Here is a 24,048-nt window from a genome sequence, read left to right on the forward strand (position 1 = left end):
CTCCCGCTAGAGGGAGCAGGGTCCCCCCGTGTCGGGGAGGGGCAGCCGGGGAGCAAGTGGCAGGTGTGGTGGGAGCAGGGGAGAGTCAGAACGGCCTCTTCACTGCTGGCTTCCAGGCAGGCCAGGTTGGGGAAGCCCAGAGGCCGGGCTGTGGGGGGCACTTGGCCTGCTCCGTGGGCCTGCCTGCCCGTGACGCAGACACATCCTGCTCCCCCACAGCCCAAGCTGCACTGGTAAAGTCCCGCGACATGCATTGGTCTCTCTTGGCTCAGCGAGGTCAGAGGGACGTCAGCCTCAGCTCCCTGCGCCTGCTGATCGTGGCTGATGGTGCAAACCCCTGTGAGTACCGCCCACCCCTCACCCCCGGAGCCCCTGTATAGTGTGGCCCTGACAACCCTGGGCTCCTGGGTACCTGACTGTTGGGAGGGCACCCCACCTTCTAGCACCCCGAAGCCTCTTATTTCCTCCATCCACCCCTGAGCCTCTCGTCCTGCCTCCAAAGCACCATAGGCCGCTGGCTCCTCTGTGTCTCCACCACACTCTTAGCGCAGCTGCTGAGCCACCAGGTGCCCCTCCCCAGGCCGGCCGGCCCGCAGACCTCAGAGCCCAGGACTCTGAGTGCCCATCACTTCCCTGGTGCGCCGAGCCATCCAGACGTCTTGTTTGTCCCCTGCTGGATGCAAGGACCCATAGCCAGGTTCCCCTCCTTTCCTGAGCCTGCCCGTGGCAGAACGCTGCAGGTTGGGGTGCAGCCCTGGTCCTGGTGGGAGCAATGCCGTGCTGACTTAGGCCCTGAGCAGGCAGCACCACCCCAGACGGTGGCTGGGCAAGCGGGCAGAGAAGCAGGGTTGAAGGGCTGGGCTGCCCCTGGAGGGAGAGGCATGTTGAAGCCACTGGCAGACTGCAGCTGCGAGGCGCTTCCAGGAGTGGGTGCTCACAGGGCCAGGCCTCATGCTGCAGAAGGTTCAACTCCGGCTCTGTAAGTGGCCGGGGTTGCCTCCCATTTGCACAACTGCCAGTAGGTGGGCAAGGCTGTCAGACCTCAGACTCAACGCCAGGGGTGAGAGTCAGCTTCTTATTTGCTAGTGATTTGAAAACACATCCTGTTTTTTGTGGAAACAGCGCCCCCCCCACCATGAGACTGACGGGTTGACTGAGGTGAAGGGGTACAGCATCCGGGCCTGGTGCCTGGCATCCTCCACACTGGGTGCCTGATGGCCTTCCGCTCAGCGCTCATGTCCACTGTGTCTCACGCAGGGTCCATATCCTCCTGTGATGCATTCCTCAACGTCTTCCAGGCCAGAGGGCTGAGGCCAGAGGTCATCTGTCCCTGTGCCAGCTCACCGGAGGCGCTCACCGTGGCCATCCGCAGGTAGCTGATCATTCGCTCTGTCTTGTAGACACTTAATTTTTCCTCGTTCAGCTGAATTACCTGTGAGAGCAAATTTGGTTGATTGGTTCCTGAGCAAGAGAAACTGTGAGCAGTGCCTGGTCTGGGGCCCATCTCCAGGCATGTTCATGTCCTAGCAGGGCTGCCCCAACTGCCACGTCTGCACCCCCTGTTGGCCACACTTGCCTCCCCAGCTGTCCTGATTTGTGACACTGTACCATGGTGCTCCCTGGACCACCATCTCTGGATTATTGCAGCCCAGGACTCGCCCTGTTCTGATGGGGTTGTGAGGCCTGAGAGAGACAGCCTCCTGCTCTGTGCTCACCCATGTGACTCCCCAGGCCCCAGCGAGGTCGCCTTCCTACCCAGTCACCTCTGCTCACCTAAGGCTGCTGTCCATGCCCCCAAGTGCCATCCTCAGGTAGAGGGCAGTGCGCTCAGATTTGCGGGCACTTTGTTAATTTCCCACTCTCAGCTCAGTTGTTAAGAGAGTGAGTTTCAGTTGTGGTCTTGTATTACGTTGTTTATTTATCCATGGCAGTAAGAAATCCTAACATGTTGATAAGAATCAGCATTAAAAACATCACCTTTATCCTCCCCAGACCGCAGGGGGGGTTCTTCATGCCTTTGTTCTGTGGTGACCTCTTTTGCTCAGCAGAGTGGTTTTTCTTACTGGAAGAGACGTGATATTTGATTCTCAGCCTCCCAGATTCTGCTGCTGCGAAACCAATCAGGCCCAACTTGGCATTGCAGCACTGGCCACTTTACTGCCCCTGGCTTCCTGTAGTCGGGAGTCGGGACCACTCTTTGGGTCAGGCTGCTGCGGCTCTGTGGCCTTTGCATGGAATGGGTGGTGCGGCCTGCTGTTCTTCTGCCGTGGCTCCAGGCCACCTCCTCTGGTCTCAGGGTCCTCTGGGCTTGCTCCCAGGAAGCATGGACTCTGCTTACCTGCTGCCTGGGGCTCTGGGCACTGTCCCAGTACCACCTGGTGGAAGCGGTCACCTTTGTGCCCTCCTTGGAAGGCACGCAGTATCACTGCATGGTCCCCGCAGCCCCCTGGTCCCCTGCTGTGGAGCACATGGGGTGGGGTGTCAGGTCTCGCAGCCAGCATCCCTACAGCCTGGCGCCAGCTGGCACTTTGCTGCACATCATCCTGTTGTCAGGGAGCTGTCCCCTCGTCAGTTAAGAAATTTTGTTTCCAGGCCGCCTGATATGGGGGGCCCTCCTCCAAGAAGAGCTGTGCTGTCCATGAGTGGCCTCAGTCATGGGGTGATCAGAGTGGACGCTGAGGAGAAGCTGTCGGTCCTCACAGTTCAGGATGTCGGCCAGGTGATGCCTGGAGGTGAGGGCACAGCAGGTCATAGTGGGGAAGGGTCTTGTACTGTGGCTGGGTGGGCTCTAAAGAACAAAAATACTGGGCTTCAGATGGTCCACGTGGGCTGGGATTTTTGTTTGTAACATGTTTTCTGTTTTTTTGCCTCCCTTTGTATCAAGGGCAGTGTGTTTGCCCCATGACCCTGCCTTGGTCCCCTCAGGGCTGGGGAGTAGTGACAGAGCTCCCCTCTGGAAGGTCGTGCACCAGGCAGTCACATGCTTGTCCCTCGGCATGGCCTGCAGCCCTCAGGCCCTCAGCTGCAGTCACCAGTGATGGGGTTGTCTTGGTCCTGCTGAGGGCCTGTTAGGTGAGCAGCAGCGGGACCCTAAAGGCTCCAGGAAGGTTGCGGGCCAGGATGGCGCGTGAGTCACCAGAGGGGCGGCAGTGGGGGAGGGTGACAGCACCGTCTCCCCACAGGACCCCGCCTCGCCCTGAGCAGTGTCACAGCAGGGAATTTCGAGCAGAGCCAGCCAGAGGCCGGTGGCTTCATGAGTAAGGGGTGCCCTACATGTGCTCTGAGGCTGCCCCTTGCCGTGGCCACCCTGTGGTGCTCCAGCTCCCCTCCTGCCTGTGCCCACCCTGCTGGCGACCCTGGAGAGCAGCTTCTGTCTCCACTCAGGCCTTGTCGTGGTGCGCCCTGGTCCCAGGCCCGGGACCATGTCTGTAGCTGCCTCCTGCAGGCTCTCGGAGCAGGCTGGGCACAGAGGGAGGGACATGGCCGCATCTGGCCCAGTGCTGGTGCTAGGGGTCAGCACAGAACAAGGATGGACATTTATTAGGTTGGTGCAAACATAATTCTGGTTTCAGAAATAAATTTTAATCATTGTAACTAGGCTCAAACACATCTTTATCAATCAAAATAGGAACTATTACAGTCAACACATTTTTTATTAATTTTTAATTAATTTATTTTAATGGGAGGCTAATTATTTTACAATATTGTACTGGTTTTTGCCATACATTGACATGAATCAGCCATGGGTATATATGTGTCCCCCATCCTGAACCCCCCTCCCACCTCCCTCCCCATCTCATCCCTCAGGATCATCCCACACACCAGCCCTGAGCACCCTGTCTCATGCTTCGAACCTGGACTGGTGATCTGTTTCACATACGATAATATACATGTTTCAATGCTATTCTCTCAAGTCATCCCACCCTCACCTTCTCCAAGAGAGTCCAAAAGACTGTTCTATACATCTGTGTCTCTTTTGCTGTCTCGCATATAGGATCATTTTACCATCTTTCTAAATTCCATATATATGAGTTAGTATACTGTATTGGTGTTTTTCTTTCTGACTTACTTCACTCTGTATAATAGGCTCCAGTTTCATCTACCTCATTAGAACTGATTCAAATGCATTCTTTTTAATGGCTGAGTAATATTCCATTGTATATATGTACCACAGCTTTCTTATCCGTTGGTCTGCCAATGGGCATCTAGGTTGCTTCCATGTCCTGGCTATTGTAAACAGTGCTGCGATGAACATTAGGGTACATGTATCTCTTTCAGTTCTGGTTTCCTCGGTGTGTATGCCCAGCAGTGGGATTGCTGGGTCATATGACAGTTTTAGTTCCAGTTTTTTAAGGAATCTCCACACTCTTCTCCATAGTGACTGTACCAGTTTGCATTCCCACCAGCAGTGTTAGAGGGTTCCCTTTTCTCCACACCCTCTCCAGCATTTATTGTTTGTAGACTTTTTGATAGCAGCCATTCTGACCGGTGTGAGATGGTATCTCATTGTGGTTTTGATTTGCATTTCTCTGATAATAAGTGATGTTGAGCATCTTTTCATGTGTTTGTTAGCCATCTGTATATCTTCTTTGGAGAAATGTCTTTTTAGTTCGTTGGCCTGTTTTTTGATTGGATCGTTTATTTCTCTGTAATTGAGCTGCTAGAGCTGCTTGTATATTTTTGAGATTAATTCTTTGTCAGTTAGTTGCTATTATTTTCTCCCATTCTGAAGGCTGTCTTTTCACCTTGCTTATAGGTTCCTTCATTGAGCAAAAACTTTTAAGTTTCATTAGGTCCCATTTGTTTATTTTTGCTTTTATTTCCATTACTCTGGGACGTGAGTCATGAAGGATCCTGCTGTGATTTATGTCAGAGAGTGGTTTGCTTATGTTTTCCTCTAGGAGTTTTACAGTTTCTGGTCTTACATTTAGATCTTTAATCCATTTTGAGTTTATTTTTGTGTATGGTGTTAGAAAGTGTTCTAGTTTCGTTCTTTTACAAGTGGTTGACCAGTTTTCCCAGCACCACTTGTTAAAGAGGTTGTCTTTTCTCCATTGTATATTCTTGCCTCTTTTGTCAAAGACAAGGTGTCCATAGGTGCGTGGATTTATCTCTGGGCTTTCTATTTTGTTCCATTGATCTGTATTTCAGGCTTTGTGCCAGTACCATACTGTCTTGATGACTGTGGCTTTGTAGTAGAGACTGAAGTCAGGCAGGTTGATTCCTCCAGTTCCATTCTTCTTTCTCAAGATTGCTTTGGCTATTTGAGGTTTTTTGTATTTCCATAGAAATTGTGAAATTATTTGTTCTAGTTCTGTGAAAAATACCGTTGGTAGCTTGATAGGGATTGCATTGAATCTATAGATTGCTTTGGGTAGTATACTCATTTTCACTATATTGATTCTTTTGATCCATGAACATGGTGTAATTCTCCATCTATTTGTGTCATCCTTGATTTCTTTCATCAGTGTTTTTTTATAGTTTTCTATGTATAGGTCTTTTGTTTCTTTAGGTAGGTATACTCCTAGGTATTTTATTCTTTTTATTGCAATGGTGAATGGAATTGTTTCCTTAATTTCTCTTTCTGTTTTCTCATTGTTAGTGTATAGGAATGCAAGGGATTTCTGTGTGTTAATTTTTTATCTTGAAACTTTCCTATATTCATGGATTAGCTCTAGTAATTTTCTAGTGGAGTCTTTCGGGTTTTCTATGTAGACGATCATGTCATCTGCAAACAGTGAGAGTTTTACTTCTTTTCCAATCTGGATTCCTTTTATTTCTTTTTCTTCTCTGATTGCTGTGGCTAAAACTTCCAAAACTATGTTGAATAGTAGTGGTGAGAGTGGGCACCCTCGTCTTGTTCCTGATTTCAGGGGAAATGCTTTCAATTTTTCACCATTGAGGATAATGTTTGCTGTGGGTTTGTCATATATGGCTTTTATTATGTTGAGGTATGTTCCTTTTATTCCTGCTTTTTGGAGGGTTTTTATCATAAATGGATGTTGAATTTTCTCAAAGGCTTCCTCTGCATCTATTGAGATAATCATATGGTTTTTAATCTTTCAGTTTGTTAGTGTGGTGTATTACATTGATTGATTTGCAGATATTGAAGAATCCTTGCATTCCTGGGATAAAGCCCACTTGGTCATGGTGTACGATCTTTATAATATGTTGTTTGATTCTGTTTGCTAGAATTTTGTTGAGGATTTTTGCATCTATGTTCATCAGTGATATTGGCCTGTAGTTTTTTTTTGTGGCATCTTTGTCTGATTTTGGTATTAGGGTGATGGTGGCCTCATAGAATAAGTTTGATAGTTTACCTTCCTCTGCAATTTTATGGAAGAGTTTGAGTAGGTTAGGTGTTAGCTCTTCTCTATATTTTTGGTCGAATTCAGCTGTGAAGCCATCTGGTCCTGGGCTTTTGTTTGCTGGAAGATTTCTGATTACAGTTTCGATTTCCATGCTTGTGATGAGTCTGTTAAGATTTTCTATTTCTTCCTGGTTCAGTTTTGGAAAGTTATACTTTTCTAAGAATTTGTCCATTTCTTCCAAGTTGTCCATTTTATTGGCATATAGTTGCTGATAATAGTCTCTTATGATCCTTTGTATTTCTGTGTTGTCTGTTGTGATCTCTCCATTTTCATTTCTAATTTTGTTGATTTGATTCTTCTCCCTTTGTTTCTTGATGAGTCTGGCTAATGGTTTGTCTATTTTATTTATCTTATCAAAGAACCAGCTTTTACCTTTGTTGGTTTTTACTATGGTCTCTTTTGTTTCTTTAGCATTTATTTCTGCCCTATTTTTTTATGATTTCTTTCCTTCTACTAACCCTGGGGTTCTTAATTTCTTTATTTTCTAGTTGCTTTAGGTGTAGAGTTAGGTTATTTATTTGACTTTTCTCTTGTTTCTTGAGGTAAGCTTGTATTGCTATGAACCTTCCCCTTAGCACTGCTTTTATTGAGTCCCATAGGTTTGGGGTTGTTGTGTTTTCATTTTCATTCATTTCTATGCATATTTTGATTTCTTTTTTGATTTTCTGTGATTTGTCAGTTATTCAGAAGTGTGTTGTTTAGCCCCCATATTTTGGTATGTTTGGTAGTTTTTTTTTTTCCTGTATTTGACATCTAATTTTACTGCATTGTGATCAGAAAAGACACTTGGAATGATTTCAGTACTTTTGAATTTACCAAGGCTAGATTTATGGCCCAGGACATAATCTGTCCTGGAGAAGGTTCCGTGTGCACTTGAGAAAAAGGTGAAATTCATTGTTTTGGGGTGAAATGTCCTGTAGATATCAATTAGGTCTAACCGGTCCATTGTATCATTTAAAGTTTGTGTTTCCTTGCTAATTTTCTGTTTAGTTGATCTATCCATAGGTGTGAGTGGGGTATTAAAGTCTCCCACTATTATTGTGTTACTGTTAATTTCCCCTTTCACACTTGTTAGCATTTGCCTTACATATTGTGGTGCTCCTATGTTGGGTGCATATATATTTATAATTGTTACATCTTCTTGGATTGATCCTTTGATCATTATGTAGTGTTCTTCTTTGTCTCTTTTCACAGCTTTTATTTCAAAGTCTACTATATCTGATATTAAGTGTTACTACTCCTGCTTTCTTGTGGTCTCCATTTGCATGAAATATCTTTTTCCAGCCCTTCACTTTCAGTCCGTATGTGTCCCTTGTTTTGAGGTGGGTCTCTTGTAGACAGCATATATAGGGGTCTTGTTTTTGTATCCATTCAGCCAGTCTTTGTCTTTTGGTTGGGGCAGTCAACCCATTTACATTTAAGGTAATTATTGATGAGTATAATCCTGTTGCCATTTACTTTGTTGTTTTCGGTTCGAGTTTATACACCTTTTCTGTGTTTCCTGTCTAGAGAAGATCCTTTAGCATTTGTTGAAGAGCTGGTTTGGTGGTGCTGAATTCTCTCAGCTTTTGCTTGTCTGAAAAGCTTTTGAATTCTCCTTCATATTTAAATGGAATCCTTGCTGGGTACAGTAATCTAAGTTGTAGGTTTTTCTCTTTCCTCACTTTAAGTATGTCCTACCATTCCCTTCTGGCCTGAAGAGTTTCTATTGAAAGATTAGCTGTTATCCTTATGGGAATCCCCTCATGTGTTATTTGTTGTTTTTCCCTTGCTGCTTTTAATATTTATTCTTTGTGTTTGATCTTTGTTAATTTGATTAATATGTGTCTTGGGGTGTTTCACATTGTTTATCCTGTTTGGGGCTCTCTAGGTTTCTTGAACCTGGGTGGCTATTTCCTTCCCCATTAAAATGGAAGTTTTCAACTATTATCTCCTCAAGTATTTTCTCATGGCCTTTCTTTTTGTGTTCTTCTTCTGGGACTCCTATGATTCGAATGTTGGGGTGTTTGACATTGTCTCAGAGGTCTCTGAGGTTGTCCTCATTTCTTTTAATTCATTTTTCTTTTTTCCTCTCTGCCTCATTTATTTCCACCATTCTATCTTCCACCTCACTTATCCTATCTTCTGCCTCTGTTATTCTACTGTTGGTTCCCTCCAGAGTGTTTTTGATCTCAGTTATTGCATTATTCATTATTGATTGACTCTTTTTTATTTCTTCTAGGTCCTTATTAAACATTTCTTGCATCTTCTCAGTCTTTGTCTCCAGGCTGTTTATCTGTAACTCCATTTTGTTTTCAAGATTTTGGATCATTTTTACTATCATTATTCTGAATTCTTTTTCAGGTAGACTCCCTATCTCCTCTTTTGTTTGGTTTGGTGAGTATTTATCGTGTTCCTTTACCTGCTGAGTATTTCTCTGCCTTTTCCTCTTGTTTAGACTGCTGTGTTTGGGGTGGCATTTCTGTATTCTGGCAGTTTGTGGTTCCTATTTATTGTGGAGGTTCCTCCCTGTGGGTGGGGTTGGACAAGTGGCTTGTCAAGGTTCCCTGGTTAGGGAAGCTTGCGTTGGTGTTCTGGTGGGTGGAGCTGGATCTCATCTCTCTGGAGTCCAATGAAGTGTCCAACAGTGAGTTTTGAGGTGTCGATGGGTTTGGTGTGACTTTGGGCAGCCTGTATATTAAAGCTCCGGGCTATGTTTTTGCGTTGCTGGAGAATTTTCATGGTATGTCTTGCTCTGGAACTTGTTGGCTCTTGGGTGGAGCTTGGTTTCAGTGCAGGTATGGAGACTTTTGGATGAGCTCCTATCGATTAATGTTCCCTGGATTCAGGAGTTCTCTGGTGTTCTCAGGATTTGGACTTAAGTCTCCTGCCTCTGGTTTTCAGTCTTATTCTTACAGTAGCGTCAAGACTTCTCCATCCATACAGCACAGATGATAAAACATCTAGGCTAATGGAGAAAAGATTCTCCACAGTGAGGGACACCCAGAAAGGTTCCTTGAGTTACATGGAGAAGAGAAGAGGGAGGAGGGAAATAGAGGTGACAGGAGGAGAAGAGGGGAAATCAAAAGGGGAGAGAGCAGTCTGGCCAGTAATCAAATCCCTGTGTGCTCTCCACAGCCTGTAACACCCAGAGAGGTTCACGAAGTTACACAGAGAAGAGAAGAGGGAGGAAGGAGATAGAGGTGACCAGGAGAAGAAGAAGGGGGGTCAAAAGGAGAGAGACACATCTAGCCAGTAATCAGTTCCCTAAGTGTTCACCACAGCCCAGAATGCCCAAAGAGATTCACAGAGTTGGGTAGAGAAGAGAAGGGGGAGGGAGAAGATAGACGTGAGCTCGGGGAGAAAAAGGAGAGTCAAAAGGGGAGAGAGCAATCAAGCCAGTAATCACTCTCCCGCGTAAAAATGGGTACTGAAGATTGGATTCCGAAAGGTACAAAATTGATAACAAATACCAAAAAGCAAAGATTAAAAATCTAGAGTAGAGGTTAGACTCTCAAAAGCACAATATTAAAAACACAAAACAAAATCGGAAAAATTATAAAAAATATATATGAAATTTGCTTTAAAAATAGTCTTTTTTTTTTTGCAAGGTAATAGTATGTTATAAGTGGGCTTCCCTGGCGGCTCAGACAGTAAAGAGTCTGCCTATGCTGTGGGAGACCAGGGTTCAGTCCCTGGGTTGGGAAGATCCCCTGGAGAAGGAAATGGCCACCCACTCCACTATTCTTGCCTGGAAAATCCCATGGACAGAGGAGCCTGGTGGGCTACAGTCCATGGGGCTACAAAGAGTTGGACACGACTGAGCGACTTCACTTTCAGTAGGTTATAAAAATGAAAATCAAAGGGGTAATAAAGGACTTAAAATTTTTTTTAATTTAAAAAGTGATAATAGTAAAAATACATCTAGGAATTTCTCTGGAGCTGTTGAGGGCAGTGTGGGGTCAGTTCAGTTTCAGATGGTTTCTTGTTCTAGCTTATACTTCTCAAGGTCTACCCCTTCCAGTGTAGTTGGTGTGAAATACAGGGTTTTAATCTGTTGTACCTGTCACTTCCAAAGTGGTTCCCTCTGTTTCTTTTGGCTTCTTCTGTTTGCAAGTCTCTTCAGTGTCTAATTTCCGCCCTGACACAAGGGGGTGAAGGTGGTCACTTATTTAGGCTCACTTGTTCAGTTGTGCTGTGGGGAGGGAGGAACACTGCAAGCAAATATCACTGGCGTGTGTGGGGAGTGCTCGCAGTGTCTGGGCCACACTGGGTTTGCCCCAGCTCACAGCATGTGTGCTTTCCCGGTCTACACTGCTCAGGCTCCAGGTTGCTCTGCAGGGGAACTCTCTAAAGTGGGTCCTGGGTTGTGTGCCCTTCCCAGGTCTAAGCCGCTCAGGTTCAGGTTCTCAGGTACTCCACAAAGGCACAGACTTGGTTGGGCCTGCGTTTGTGCCCTTTCCAGGTCCGAGCTGCTCAGGCGACCAGGTGGTTGGCGAGAGCACTCTCGCCAGGTGGGACAGTGCAGCTTATCACCTCCCCCGTCCCAGCTGCTCGGTTTCCTGGGTGCGCAGCGGGGGTGCCATCTCAGGTGTAACATGTGTCTCCTCTGGGGAGCTGATCTCTGGCTGCGGCCCTCCTGGCGGCTGTCAACCGTCAGAATCCCAGGAAGACTTAGTTAGCAACTGGGAGCCTGCTCTCCGGTTGGTAGAGGATGCCGTCTCTGGGTCTGAGATTGCCCCTTTCCAGCTCTGGCTGCCGCCCGCCTGCCTCCCTGCCTCCGGTGGGGGATGGGCCAGTCTGTAGCTGGCTAGCTCTCCTTTGGTATTTACTCAGTCCTTTGATCTGTAAGCAGGCCCAGCAGTGCCTTAGGTTACAGCTTTTTGCGGGAAAGTTCTCTCTTTTTTTTTCTCTCTCTCTGGCTATGCCACAGTTTGGCTTGCTCTCTCACGTTAGCTCCCTCAGATTGTCCTCAGGGCATCCAGGCCTGGTCCTTACCCTAAGCATGCAACCCGCCCCTCCTTGTTCAGTCCCTGCTTGCTGGTGGTGGACCGAACATCTGGGCTATGTCTCCGGTGGGAGCGCCACTAGGCACGTAATCTGTGGGTTTTATTTATTTATTTATTTTTCCTCCTGGTTATGTTGCCATCTGAGATTCCAAAACTCCCCCAGACCCGCGGTGAGAGGGTTTCCCGGTGTTTGGAAACTTCTCCCCTTTCACAACTCCCTCCCTGTGACGGGCCTCTGTCCCTAACTCTTTTGTCTCTTTTTTATCTTTTATATTTTGTCCTACCTCCTTTTTGAAGACAGTGGGCGGCCTTTCTGGGTGCCTGGTGTCTTCTGCCAGTGTTCAGAAGTTGTTTTGTGGAGTTTGCTCAGCATTCAAATGATCTTTTGATGAATTTGTGAGGGAGAAAGTGGTCTCCTCGTCCTATTCCTCTGCCATCTTAGGGAGTCAACACAATTTTGCCAGTGAGGAATAAATTTGCTTATTCCTGTAGCATAAAAATCTGTGCTTCGGGATTTGATGAACTCTTCGAAAGCATTTTCTGCATCTTGCTGGTTGTGGTAGCATTTTTCCTGCAAAAGTTGTCGAAATGCTTGAAAAAGTGGTAGTCAGTGGGCGAGAAGTCAGATGAATATGGCAGATAAGGCAAAACTTTGTGGCCTGATTTCGTTCAACTTTTGAAGCATTGATTGTGCAGCATGCAGTTGGGCGTTGTCATGGAGAAGAATTGGGGTCTTTCTGTTGACCAATGCCAGCTGCAGGCATTGCAGTTTTTAGTATATCTCATTGATTTGCTGAGCATACCTCTCAGGTGTAATGGTTTCACTGGGATTCAGAAAGCCGCAGTGGGTCAGACTGGCAGCAAGCCACCAAACAGTGACCGTGACAATTTTTTTGGTGCAAGTTTGGCTTTGGGAAGTGGTTTGGAGCTTCTTCTCGGTCCAACCACAGAGCTGATTGTTGCTGATTGTCATATAAAATCCATTTTTTGTCTCATGTCTACAGTCCGATTGATTCGTTGTTATTGTGTAGAATAAGAGAAGATGACACTTGAAAATGATAATTTTATTTGATTTGCAGTCAGCTCATGAGGCGCCCACTTACTGAGCTTTTTCACCTTTCCAATTTGCTTCAAATGCTGAACGACCATAGAATGGTTGATGTTGAGTTCTTTGGCAGCTTCTTCTGTAGTTGTAAGAGGATCAGCTTCGATGATCCTCTCAGTTGGTCATTGCTAACTCCCAGTGGCTGGCCACTACAATCCTCATCTTCAAGGCTCTCATCTCCTTTGTAAAACTTCTTGAACCAACACTGCATTGTGCCTTTGTTAGCAGTTCCTGGACCAAATGCATTGTTGATGTTGCAAGTTGTCTCCTCTGCTTTACAACCTGTTTTGAACTTGAATAAAAAAAAAAAAAATCACTCGAATTTTTGGTCTAACATAATTTCTTAGCAGAAAAACATAAAGCAAAAAATGTGCATTAAAATGATGCATAACAACCACATTTATTTAAGAATGTATTCCAATATCAAAAGGCAAAGTTCAACAGTGCAAAACTGATCTTTTGACAGTTAGAGACGTGAGTTGTCTTTCTTCCCTTGCATATATATGTCTACCCCAAACAAGGACTCCTCAGTTCTGCAGATGAGCAAATCCTAAAAGATGATGCTGTTAAAGTGCTGCACTCAATATGCCAGCAAATTTGGAAAACTCAGGAGTGGACACAGGACTGGAAAAGGCTAGTTTTCATTCCAATCCCAAAGAAGAGAAATGCCAAAGAATGTTCTAATTACTGCAAAATTGCACTCATTTCACATGTTAGCAAGGTAATGCTCAGAATCCTTCAAGCTAGGCTTCAACAGTACCTGAACTGAGAACTTCCAGATTTGCAAGCTGGATTTAGAAAAGGCAGAGGAACCAGAGATCAAATTGCCAACATCCACTGGATCATAGAAAAAGCAAAGGAATTCCAGAAAAAAATCTACTTCTGCTTCATTGACTGTGCTAAAACCTTTGACTATGCGGATCACAACAAACAGTGGAAAATTCTTAAAGACGTGGGAAAACCAGATCACCTTATCTGTCTCTGGAGAAATCTGTATGCAGGATAAGAAGCAACACTGAGAACTGGGCATGGAACAATGGACTGGTTCCTGATTAGGAAAGGAGTATGTCAAGGCTGTATATTGTCACTCTGCGTATTTAACTTACATTCAGAGTACATAATGTGAAATTCCAGGCTAGATAAAGCTCAAGCTGGAATTAAGATTGCCGGGAGAAATATCAGTAACCTCAGATAAGCAGATGGCACCAGCCTTATGGTAGAAAGCTAAGAGGAATTGAAGAGCCTCTTGATAAAAGTGAAGGAGAGAGTGAAAAACCTGACTTGAAACTCAACATTCAGAAAATGAAGATCATGGCATCTGGTCCCTTCACTTCATGGCAAATAGATGGGGAAACAATGGAAACAGTGACAGACTTTATTTTCTTGGGGTCTCAAATCACTGTGGACTGTGAAATTAAAAGACACTTGCTGCTTGGAAGAAAAGCTATGACAAACCTAGACAACTTATTAAAAAGCAGAGCCATCACTTTGCCAACAAATGTCTGTCTAGTCAAAGCTATGGTTTTTCCAGTAGTCATGTATGGATATGAGAGTTGGACCGTAAAGAAGGCTGAGCACCAAAGAATTGATCCTTTTGAACTATGGTGTTGGAGAAGACTCTTGAGAGTCCCTTGGACTGCAAGGATATCCAACCAGTCCATCCTAAAGGAAATCAGTCCTGAATATTTGTTGGAAGGACTGATGCTGAAACTCCAACACTTTGCCCCCTCATGCGAAGAGCTGACTCATTGGGAAAACCCCTGATACTGGGAAAGATTGAGGGCAGATGGAGAAGGGGAGACAGAGGATGAGATGGTTGGATGGCATCACTGACTCAATGGACATGAGTTTGAGCAAACTCTGGGAGATAGTGAAGCACAGGGAAGCCTGGCATGCTACAGTCCATGGGGTCACAAAGAGTCAGACATGACTTAGTGACTGAACAATGACACTTCTCCAGAAACAGGGACTCAAGGATAAACATCTTATGGAGTAAAGAACAAGGTCTTAGTGATTCTTAGCTTTTCTGAGGTGAACACAGGAATTTTTTAAAAGATTGGTAAAATACTATAAGAGATGATTCTTCTGATTGAAAGTATAAGGACTTCCATAGTGGGACTCATTTTATTCTTAAACTTGGGTCAGAGTCTGTATGTGTGCACCTGGTCCTGTGTATGTGTTCTGCCCTGGGTGTGCGTATATGTGTGCACACATGTGCTTACCCTGGGTGTGTGTCTGTGAATGTGCGCATGTGCTACCCAGGTGTGTGTGTGTGTGTGTGTGTGTGTGTGTGCATGCCCATGTGCTGCCCCAAATGTGTCTGTGGTCCCTTTAGGGGTGTGTGTGTGCATGCATGCACATGTGCTGCCCTGGGTGTGTGTGTGTGTGTTCATGCTCTGCCCCCCCCCCCCCGTGTGTGTGTGCACACATGTTTGGTTACGCATGTGTTTTTGCTGCTCTGGGTGTGTATGTGGGTGCTTCCCCTGTGTGTGCATGTGTGTGCACATGTGCAGACGTGTGCCCCCCAAGTGTGTGTGCATGCGTCTATGCCTCCCAGGGTATGTGTATTTGTGTGCATGTGCCCCCCCCCGTGTGTGTGCACACGTGTGGGCCCCCTCCCGTGTCAGTGTGTGTGCTTTTTGCCCTGGGGGTATGTGTGTCTGTGCTCCCCCAGGTGTGTGTGCACCTGTGTTCTTACTGTCCAGGGTGTGTGTGTGTGTGTATGTGTGCGTGCATGCTTCCCCAGGTGTGTGTATGTGTGCCTGTGCCCCCCTTGTGTGTGTGTACCTGTGTTCTTACTGTCCAGGGTGTGTGTGTGTGTGTATGTGTGCGTGCATGCTTCCCCAGGTGTGGGTATGTGTGCATGTGCCCCCCCTCTGTGTGTGTGCACGTGTGTTCTTAACTGTCCAGGGGGTGTGTGTATGTGCGTGTGCATGCTCCCCCAAGTGTGTGTATTGACAGGACAGGTACAGCTCTGAGTCAGGTGCACGGTCCTGCCCTGAGTCAGCCCCAGGGTTTTGTCCCCAGTATGTGCAGGATTTGTGCCTTTTTGTCTGGTTGTGACATGGGAGGGTCTTTGTGGGAGGGAGGTTGGACTGTGTGCAAGTGTGTGTATCTGGGGGCAGGCCAGGCGGCAGCAGCACCCTTGCTCTCTGCCCCTCTGAGGCCGTGACCTGATCTGTGAACCAGCAGAAGGGCCTGAGCCAGAGTCCGCCCCCATCCCCAGGACCATCTTCCTTGTGTGTCTTCCTCACTTGTCCTGGAGGTGAGAGTCAGTCAGGGAATGTTCAGGCGGAGGTGAAGGCTGGACTTTGACCAGTACTGTGGGTGTTTGGTTCTTGCCTGAGCAACTGAGTTCCATTCACGGGATGCTGCGCATCCTGGTGTGTGTGTCACTCTCATCAAGGCGTTTCTGGACATCTGCTCAGTGGCCAGGCTGGTAACCGGGGCTGCAGGGGCCAGACAGGCAAGGCGCCCAGAGCTGAGCACTGGGCCGCAGCTGGCCATGTTGGTGGGGCTGCTGCTTGGCGAAGACAGAAGGGGGTCACTGGGCTGTGGGAGGGGCCGCAGGAGGGACCTGCGCTGGGGTGGGGTCGTCAGGCCTGGAGTGTGAGCCGGCCTCAAAGACAGAGGTGCGCAGTAGCATCTCCCATCTCACAGGGCTCAGGAGGGCAGTGCAGGGTGGCCACGGAGCCCATGTCACTGGGAGCAGTTTCTGTCACCTGCACGAACCACATACAGAACACGCAGGCTCGTGGCCAGAGGGGTGTGGGTCTCCACGGCTGGAGCATGACTGTTGGTGTCCACCCTGTGGGTGCTGTTCACACAGGTCTCTGGATGGTCCACCTCAGCGTATGTGTGTGCCTGATTTCCAGGGTTGTTTTCTCTCTTCAGCTAACGTGTGTGTTGTGAAGGTGGAGGGTACCCCTCATCTCTGCAAAACTGATGAAGTTGGAGAGATCTGTGTGGACTCCAGTGCGACGGCGACAGCATACTATGGGCTGCTTGGGATCACCAAAAACGTCTTTGAGGTCCCTGCAGGTCCCACAGCAGTGACGGGAGGGCGGGCAAGGCATGAAGGAGTGTGGCCTTCCTCGGGGTGCCTACAGCCCTGATGGACCCTGGGTGGCCCAGGGGAGCTCCTCGGGTCTGAAGCCATTGGATCCTCAGGAGAATTCAGTGCCTTCACAGGGGTGGGAGGGGAAGCCTGGGTCCTGTAGGCCATGCTGGCAGGAGGCTGATGGAGGTCATGTCAGCTGATAGGGCCTCTGGCCCCAGCGTGGGATGGGGCTGGGTGGGGAGCCCTGTCCCCTCCAGGGAGATGTGGTGATAGCCCTTCTAGGACTGTTGTCCTCTGCATTCTGTGCAGACTGTCCCTGTCACTGCTGGGGGCGCACCTGTCTCGGACCGACCTTTCACCAGGACGGGGCTTCTGGGCTTCATCGGGCCTGTGAGTATGTCCTGCTGCCAAACCCAGGCCACCAGCCAGGCTCAGAGCTGGGGAGGGGTCTGTTTGATGTCCGTGGTGCCCAGGCCCCAGGACGGAGTTCCATCCCGCCCAGCCGTCAGTGCTGTCATGCTGGGGTTCCCTGTCCATGGCCTTGAGTCCTTTACAGACTTGACCCTCACTTGTGCCCACCTCTGACCTTCCCTGCCCTGATGCCTGCTCTGGACACCCCCCCACCCCCACCCCAGCACACCAAGCTTTGGGCCCCTTCACCCTGGTCCCCGCACCTGTGTTTCCTGTCGCCGTGGGCTGGGGGCCTGCAGGGCCTGTCTGTGAGTTGCCTGGCCTGCGGGCTGTCGGGCCTCTGTCGCAGGCCCTGAGCCACAGGGCCTGCCGTGTGTCCTCTGCCCAACCAGCGTCCTTGCCTTCAGGATGACCTGGTCTTCGTCGTGGGCAAGCTGGACGGGCTGATGGTGGTGGGATTTCGCAGACACAACGCGGATGACGTGGTGGCCACTGCGCTGGCCGTGGAGCCCATGAAGTTTGTCTACAGAGGCAGGTGATGCGCGGGTCCCCTTGCCTCACCTTTAGGTTCCTTCTCCACTTAACCCTCGAGAGGTCCCCACAGTGGAAGGAGAGCCCAGTGCTGTGAATACGCAAAACCTATTAACTCCCGTACATTGGAGAACTTCACAAAGAACAGGATGATGTTTGCAGGAGGATGCCTGAGTCAGAGTCCTCACCATCTGCAGAGTTCACGATTCCTCGAGGGTGAGACCCAGACCAAGACCTGGGTACGGAGACTGGGCCAGCACCACCCAGGAGCTGTGTGCCTGAGGGCAGAACCTCAGGGACACAGGCCAGAACGGAGGCCTTTCCCTGAGAGTTACCAGGCGCCGTGCTTTCCTAAGGTCGAGTCAGTTTACCTTTCCTGAATGTGTCAGGCAGGCACTTCACAGGTTCTCATCCAGAGAGCAGATAAGGGGGCCCAGCCGGTCGGGGCCCCAGGCAACTGGGATGGGGAGCAAGGGCCCTGTCCGGCCTGTCCAGCTCAGGGCTCTGTCCTGGAGGAGGGGCTCCATTCCTGGTTGGCCCACTCAGCCACCTGTTTCATTTTATTCTTCTCGTGGGAGTGCTTCTATTACTCAAACAAGGGTGCCTGTGAGCCTGGCCAGAGCCTTCCTGTGAATATGTTGTCGTTCAGTCACCCAGTCGTGTCCATCTCTTTGTGACCCCATGGGCTGCAGCACACCAGGCTTCCCTGTCCCTCACTATTTCCCAGAGTTTGCTCAAACTCATGTCCACTATACCTTAAAGAAATCATCAGGGACTTCTTGCCAGTGAGGGGTCAGCGTGGCTGCCGGCCCTTGCCCAGGTTGGGGTGATGGCCCTGGATGACTGACCCACCTGGGGGAAGCCAGCTGGGCAGGTGGCCCTGGTGGGTGTGTGCATCTTGGAGCTGGGGCACAGGGCACACACAGAAACTGGAGGCACTGTTAGCACAGGCGTCCACGGCGGGGACACTGGGCAGCCCGCACGTGCTCCCGCTATGTCAGGGAGACCGCCTGGCGTGGCTAGTGATACCCGATGCCACCTGGAGGGGACGCTGGCCCAATGGCTGACTGGGGTGTGGGGTGGACGTGTCTGTGGCTGGAGAGGCGACCTATCTGCCTTCACCACAGAGGAGCTGAGCACTGGGTGGATACCTGCAGGAACTCTTGCAATGTGAGGTCAAGGCACCACAACAGACCAGTTGTTCAGAAGGTGGAATAAATGTGGGGCAGAGGCGGCTGGGGAGGGAGCTGATAAGCTGGAAAGCCAGAAGAAGAAACTGCTCCAAAAGTGAAGAAATAGGAAGTCTAAAAAATTGAGAGAAAAGTGAAGTGAGCGGGGCTGGCATCCAGACAGTAACCTCAGGGAGGGGAGGGGGTGCATGTGTGAACCTGAGGCTGGAGGAGGTAGCCACAGGGCGGGTCTCCAGCCAGGATGCACCAGATGCCCCAGAAGAGGGCCTGGAGTGAAAGGATGACATGTTTAAGGTTTTCAGAGGAACTTTTAGCCTAGGTTTTAATATATTCATCCCAAGATGTCACTTAGCTGTGCAGTTGCAGTGAAAATGTTCTTGGGTATATAGGTTTCAGAAGTTTTGTAACAAAGACTGTTTTTGTGAAAACACTTTCAGGTAAGGTACTAAGAGAAATAAGATGGATGAAAGTCAGGAAATGTTAATCCTGGGTGAAGCTTGTATAAAAGAGAAAGAGTGTGTGTGTGTGTGTGTGAGTGTGTGTGTGTGCATGTGTGCACTTGTGTGCTCAGTGGCCAGAGGAATGAGTGAGCAGGTAGGTCTGTGAGGCCCAGGGCTTGTGTGGCAGACATGCCAGCTACTGGTCTTGTGAGGGAAAAGAATCTACTTGAGTCTAAAGGAAGGAAAAGGCAACACACAGAAAAGGTGAACATGTCAAATTCTTCAGAGGGAAAAGAATCTACTTGAGTCTAAAGGAAGAAAAAGGCAACACATAGAAAAGGTGAACATGTCAAATTCTTCAGTAAGACATGAAATACAAGTCCGCAGACGTCAGTCACAGATGTGAGCAGAGTCACTCATGGTGAGAGATTTCATCAGCTGGACTGAAAAATTATGTAATTAATAGATCTTCTGGACACACATTTTTACATGAAGAAATCATCGCATGGCTTAACATTACAATTAAGGAGAAATTTCTTTAATAGTGTGAGCCTCGTCTTTTCTCTGCACCCAGGTCCTGTCTGCTTTGTGAATGGAAACTCATTTTTCCACATTGGAGGAGGTTTGGTTCCTTTTACGTTCTGTGGACCACGTCTCCCTCCAGCCCCACTGCAGTTTCCATCTCGTGGGGTGGGGTGTCCGCACCCAATCATGCCGGGTGGTCATCGCTTCCCTTCCTCCCCCAGGATTGCTGTGTTCTCCGTGACAGTGCTCCATGACGACCGGATCGTGCTGGTGGCGGAGCAGCGGCCTGACGCCTCCGAGGAGGACAGCTTCCAGTGGATGAGCCGCGTGCTGCAGGTGGGCGTGGGCCCACGGCTCCGCCAGCCCCGGGGTGTGGAGCAGGAACTAGGCCCCGACGGTGCCATGTCTGCAGCAAATGTGTGCTGCAGCTGGAGGTGTGTCCCACCTCGCGAGGCCCACACGCTGCCACTCCCTGCACAGCCACATTCGTTTTCTTAAATACTAACCTAGAAGCAGCAACTCTCTTGCGGGGCTGGGAGTGAACTTTGCCTTCAGTGAAGAGCACAGACTGTACGTGCGGTCAGGGAGCGTAGTTTACTCAGCTCACTGAGTGTAACTTATACATGGAAAGAGCAGATTTGCAGGGGTCCAGACTGGTGAATTTTGACAGGTGTACACGCCCCGGTAACCACAGCTGAGAGCACTTGCGCCATTCGGGGAGCCACCCGCCGCTGTGTTCGGGGGCTGAGCTCTGCCCCCCACCAAGGGTGACCTACAACCAAGCCTCAGTGTGGGCTCCTGATCCGATTGTCTTCCTCGGTGGCGCGTTCATGAGTTCCTTGTGGTGTGTGCATCAGTGGCCCATCGCTTTTTATTGCTGAGTTGTGTTTCCTTTGCTTGTTTGTCCATATCTTGGTGACACTGGGTTGTTGGTTTGGGGCTGTTATGGATAAGGCCGCTGTGGACAATGGTGTCTGTCCAAATCTCTGGGTGAGTTCAGTCCCGGCAGCTCTCCAGAGAGGCCCCTGGTGTCCCAGCAGCTTTGGGCAGTTGTGTGGCGTGTGCTCGGCCTCGGCCCCCGGGGTAAGGACATGCCTACGGAGCAGAGCAAGTCCGGCATCAGCGAGACGAGAGAGCCCTGAGTGTCAGAGGACCAGTTTTTCTACTAATGCTGACATTTATACTTAGTGAAGATGTTTAATGTTTCATTGTGGAGTATTACTAATATACCAGTCATACAAAGAAGACTGTAACAGCCCCCGTGTGTCCACTGGCAGCCTCAGTCAACACTGACCAGTCCAGGAACCATCTGTACCCCACTGCACTCCCAGCTTCTCCCTCAGGAGAGCTTTGAAGCAAATCCCAGACTCAGAGATTTTACCTGTAAATTTTAGTATTTATTTCTTTAAAAAAGGAGTGCCAGTATCCCATCTTAAAAATAGGCATTAATCCTTACCAGATGCACTTTTACAGACCTCTCCTCCCAGTCGACAGGTTCACCTTGTTTCGTTGGTGGTTTCCTTTCCTGTGCAGAAGCCTTCTGGTTTGACACGAATCCACCTGTTTATTTTTGCTCTTGTTGCCTTTGCTTTTGGTGTCAAATCCAAAAAACCATCACCAAGACTAACATCAAGTCTACTGTAGCCTATGTTTTATTCTAGTATTATCAGTTCAGGTCTTCTATCCAAGTCCTCAGTCTATTTTGAGTTAGTTTTGTGTGTGGTGTCCAGTTTTTCCAGTGCCATTTATTGAAGGCACTCTCTTCCCATTGTCTGTCCTCGTCTCCTTTGTCATAAAGAGGCAACCGTGTGAGTGTGAGATTACTCCTGGGCTCCCTTCTGCTCCGTTGATCCATATTTTTGTGCCAGGTCCACACTGCTTTGATTACTGCAGCTTTACGATGTTTGAAGTCAGGGAGCATGATACCTCTAGCTTTGTACTTCTTTCTTAAGACTGCTTTGGCAACCCAGGGTCTTGTGGTTCTCTGCAAGTTAGAAGTGTTTATTTTAGTTTTGTGAAGAATGTCATGGGTACATTTAGTTGTGTTTTTTTTCAGTTTCTTTCATCAGTCCCTCACAGTTTTAAGTATACATGTGTCCCTCATCTCCTTGGTTAAATTTATTCCTGAGCATTTTAGTTCTTTCTGATATATTTAAATATTTAGTCACTATTCAGGTTTCCCAAATTACCTAATGTTCAATATGTTTGTTAAACTCAGGATCAAAATAAGGTAAAAGCTGCACTTGGTTGGTCCAGGTTTTTAAGTTTTCTTTAATGTGCAGACTCTTCCTTGTTTTATTTTTCTTGCAGTTTGTTTCTTGACAGGTTAGCCTGGTTCATCTCCCAGTCTGGGCTCTGACAGCTCTGCCTCGTGGTCCCGTCTCTGTCCTCCTCTGTCCCCTGTGTCATTGGGTAGATCTTGAGGCCTGGCCTGACTCGGGCTCAATTTGCTGGCCAGGGGCCTCATGGGAGGTGGATATTCTGTCCACTGGCTTGGTAGGGCTTCAAGGGAGCAGAGGCGTTTCAATTCAGTCATTCCTTGCCCATTGGTAATGCAGCTGCTTTGAAAAAGTGTCTTCTACAAAGAGTGCTGTGTCCTCTGAAGTCACCAGGGGACGTGGAGTGAACGTTGTGCAGGAAAGTGAGATCCAAGGTTGATTTCTGGATCCTGTACTGTCGGCATGGAGTAGCTCTGGTTTTTGTCTCCCTGTGAACTAGTGGTTGTAGTAACTATATTTATATGTAAGTGGGAGCCTCTCTGGATTGGCTCCTGAGTCCTCTCAACACACCTCTGGGTTCTGAGGGGTCACATGGAGAGCAGGAAGCTGGATGCCAGGGGGCGGGGGGCATCTCATGTCCCACACCTGGCCCAACTGGGACCCTTGGGGCCCTGCTGTCTCCGAGAAGTGGACTTGGGGCCACAGTCTGGGCAGTAAAGAGTAGGAACCGGACAGAGCAGATCCTCTGCCTGTAAGATCACCCACAGCGTGCGTGAGTTTATGCTGCTGGTTCCAACTCAGGTTGAAGGCCTCAGAGTTTTCCTTGTCTCTCTGACCTTTCTCCATGATGAAAGGTTGCAATGATGATGACTCCAGCAGAAGTAATCATGTCCTGGCGCCACGCTGCATACACTCCAGTCTCCATGCAACCTCTCAAGTGTGAGGTTTCGAGCACAACTTAGGATGTTTTTTCAATTCTTTTTGCCAATAGGGTGTATCCCTCTAGGACGGAATCAGTCAGATTGCTGTGTTTAAAGTCACTTTAAGTAGATTCTATCTGAGGGGTGTGCCAACCTGATCCACTTGGATTGAGTTCATTTGTTCTATTTTACTGTCAGTTGTTAGGGATTGGTTTTTAAGTTTTAAGTTTTTTGGACATAAAATATTTACATGGTTCCAACTCTGAAAGCAAAGTGTATTCAGAGGAGCCTGGCTTCTGTCCTCTGTCCACGCTTCTTCCACAGGAAGTCAGTGTCTGCTTTGATGGCTTTTTCTAATGTGAGCAGTTACAGATTTATGTTGGAGTGTGCACATGCACACGTGAGTATAAATGCTAGGAAATGCACAGCTGTCTCACCATGTTTCTCTTAGCAAAACGCCCCAGAGGTCACGGTCTGCTTGACCTTTGGGTTTGGGTGTTCTGACCCTCCTGTAGCTCCCAGCCTGGAGTTGGTCGCATGTGCTCAAGCACAGGCCCCTGTCTCATGCTCCTTCCAGGCCATCGACAGCATCCACCAGGTGGGCGTGTACTGTCTGGCCCTGGTTCCTGCCAACACCTTGCCCAAGGCTCCTCTCGGTGGGATTCACGTTTCTGAAACCAAGCAGCGCTTCCTGGAGGGGATGCTGCACCCATGTAATGTGTTGATGTGCCCTCACACATGTGTTACCAACCTTCCCAAGCCTCGGCAGAAGCAGCCAGGTTAGTGCACGTCACAGCACATCTACTGCGTCTGTAGACAGTGGCAGCCACGCTTGTGTTTAAAGGTGCAGGCCTGTTGAACCCTCTGTCCCTGGGGTTGGAGCTGAGAGCCAGAGTGAACAGCACAGCAGGTCAGTCCCCACCTCCTGCTCCCTGGAAGGAGCCCATCTCCACGCCCCAGTGTGGGGGGCCCACGTGGCACTGGATGTGGCCTGGAGGCTGCACGGTGGCCCCAGGGGCAGAAATGATGCCCAAGAGCAGACCTGGAGCTTGGGATCTGAAGAGCCGCGGGGCGGCCACCACAGCCAGCCGTGGGGGCCAAGGGCGCTGTGTGTGCTGCCGCTCAGCACTGCGATCTGCCGCAGCAGCCAGGCAGCGCCGGGGAAGCTTCCCTTCCCTGGTGGGACTCTTATATGTGTTCCGTTCCTTTGGCAGTGTAAGTCTTAAGTAAATGCTAATGACTTTTGTTGATTATTAAATATATAAAATACCATTAAGTCAAGCACATT

The 24,048-nt window shown here is 48.7% G+C and overlaps 1 protein-coding gene across 7 annotated transcripts in view; it reads left to right on the forward strand.

Annotated features, from left to right (window-relative positions):
* DIP2A (disco interacting protein 2 homolog A) overlaps positions 1-24,048 on the forward strand; it is a 107,871-nt gene that overhangs the window by 61,060 nt on the left and 22,763 nt on the right. For 6 of the 7 annotated variants that reach the window (XM_070466938.1, XM_070466939.1, XM_020877162.2 and 3 more), the window contains 8 exons: positions 220-339; positions 1,258-1,372; positions 2,593-2,732; positions 16,359-16,495; positions 16,834-16,914; positions 17,343-17,470; positions 19,843-19,957; positions 23,338-23,539. In XM_070466938.1, the coding sequence (XP_070323039.1) occupies positions 220-339; positions 1,258-1,372; positions 2,593-2,732; positions 16,359-16,495; positions 16,834-16,914; positions 17,343-17,470; positions 19,843-19,957; positions 23,338-23,539 (1,038 nt within the window). Of the gene's footprint in view, positions 1-219; positions 340-1,257; positions 1,373-2,592; positions 2,733-16,358; positions 16,496-16,833; positions 16,915-17,342; positions 17,475-19,842; positions 19,958-23,337; positions 23,540-24,048 lie in introns of those variants that run through there. The other variant, XM_070466942.1, reaches the window with a different exon arrangement.

The sequence above is a fragment of the Odocoileus virginianus genome, chromosome 4, assembly GCF_023699985.2.
Source record: "Odocoileus virginianus isolate 20LAN1187 ecotype Illinois chromosome 4, Ovbor_1.2, whole genome shotgun sequence".
NCBI classification, from domain to species: Eukaryota; Metazoa; Chordata; class Mammalia; order Artiodactyla; family Cervidae; genus Odocoileus; species Odocoileus virginianus.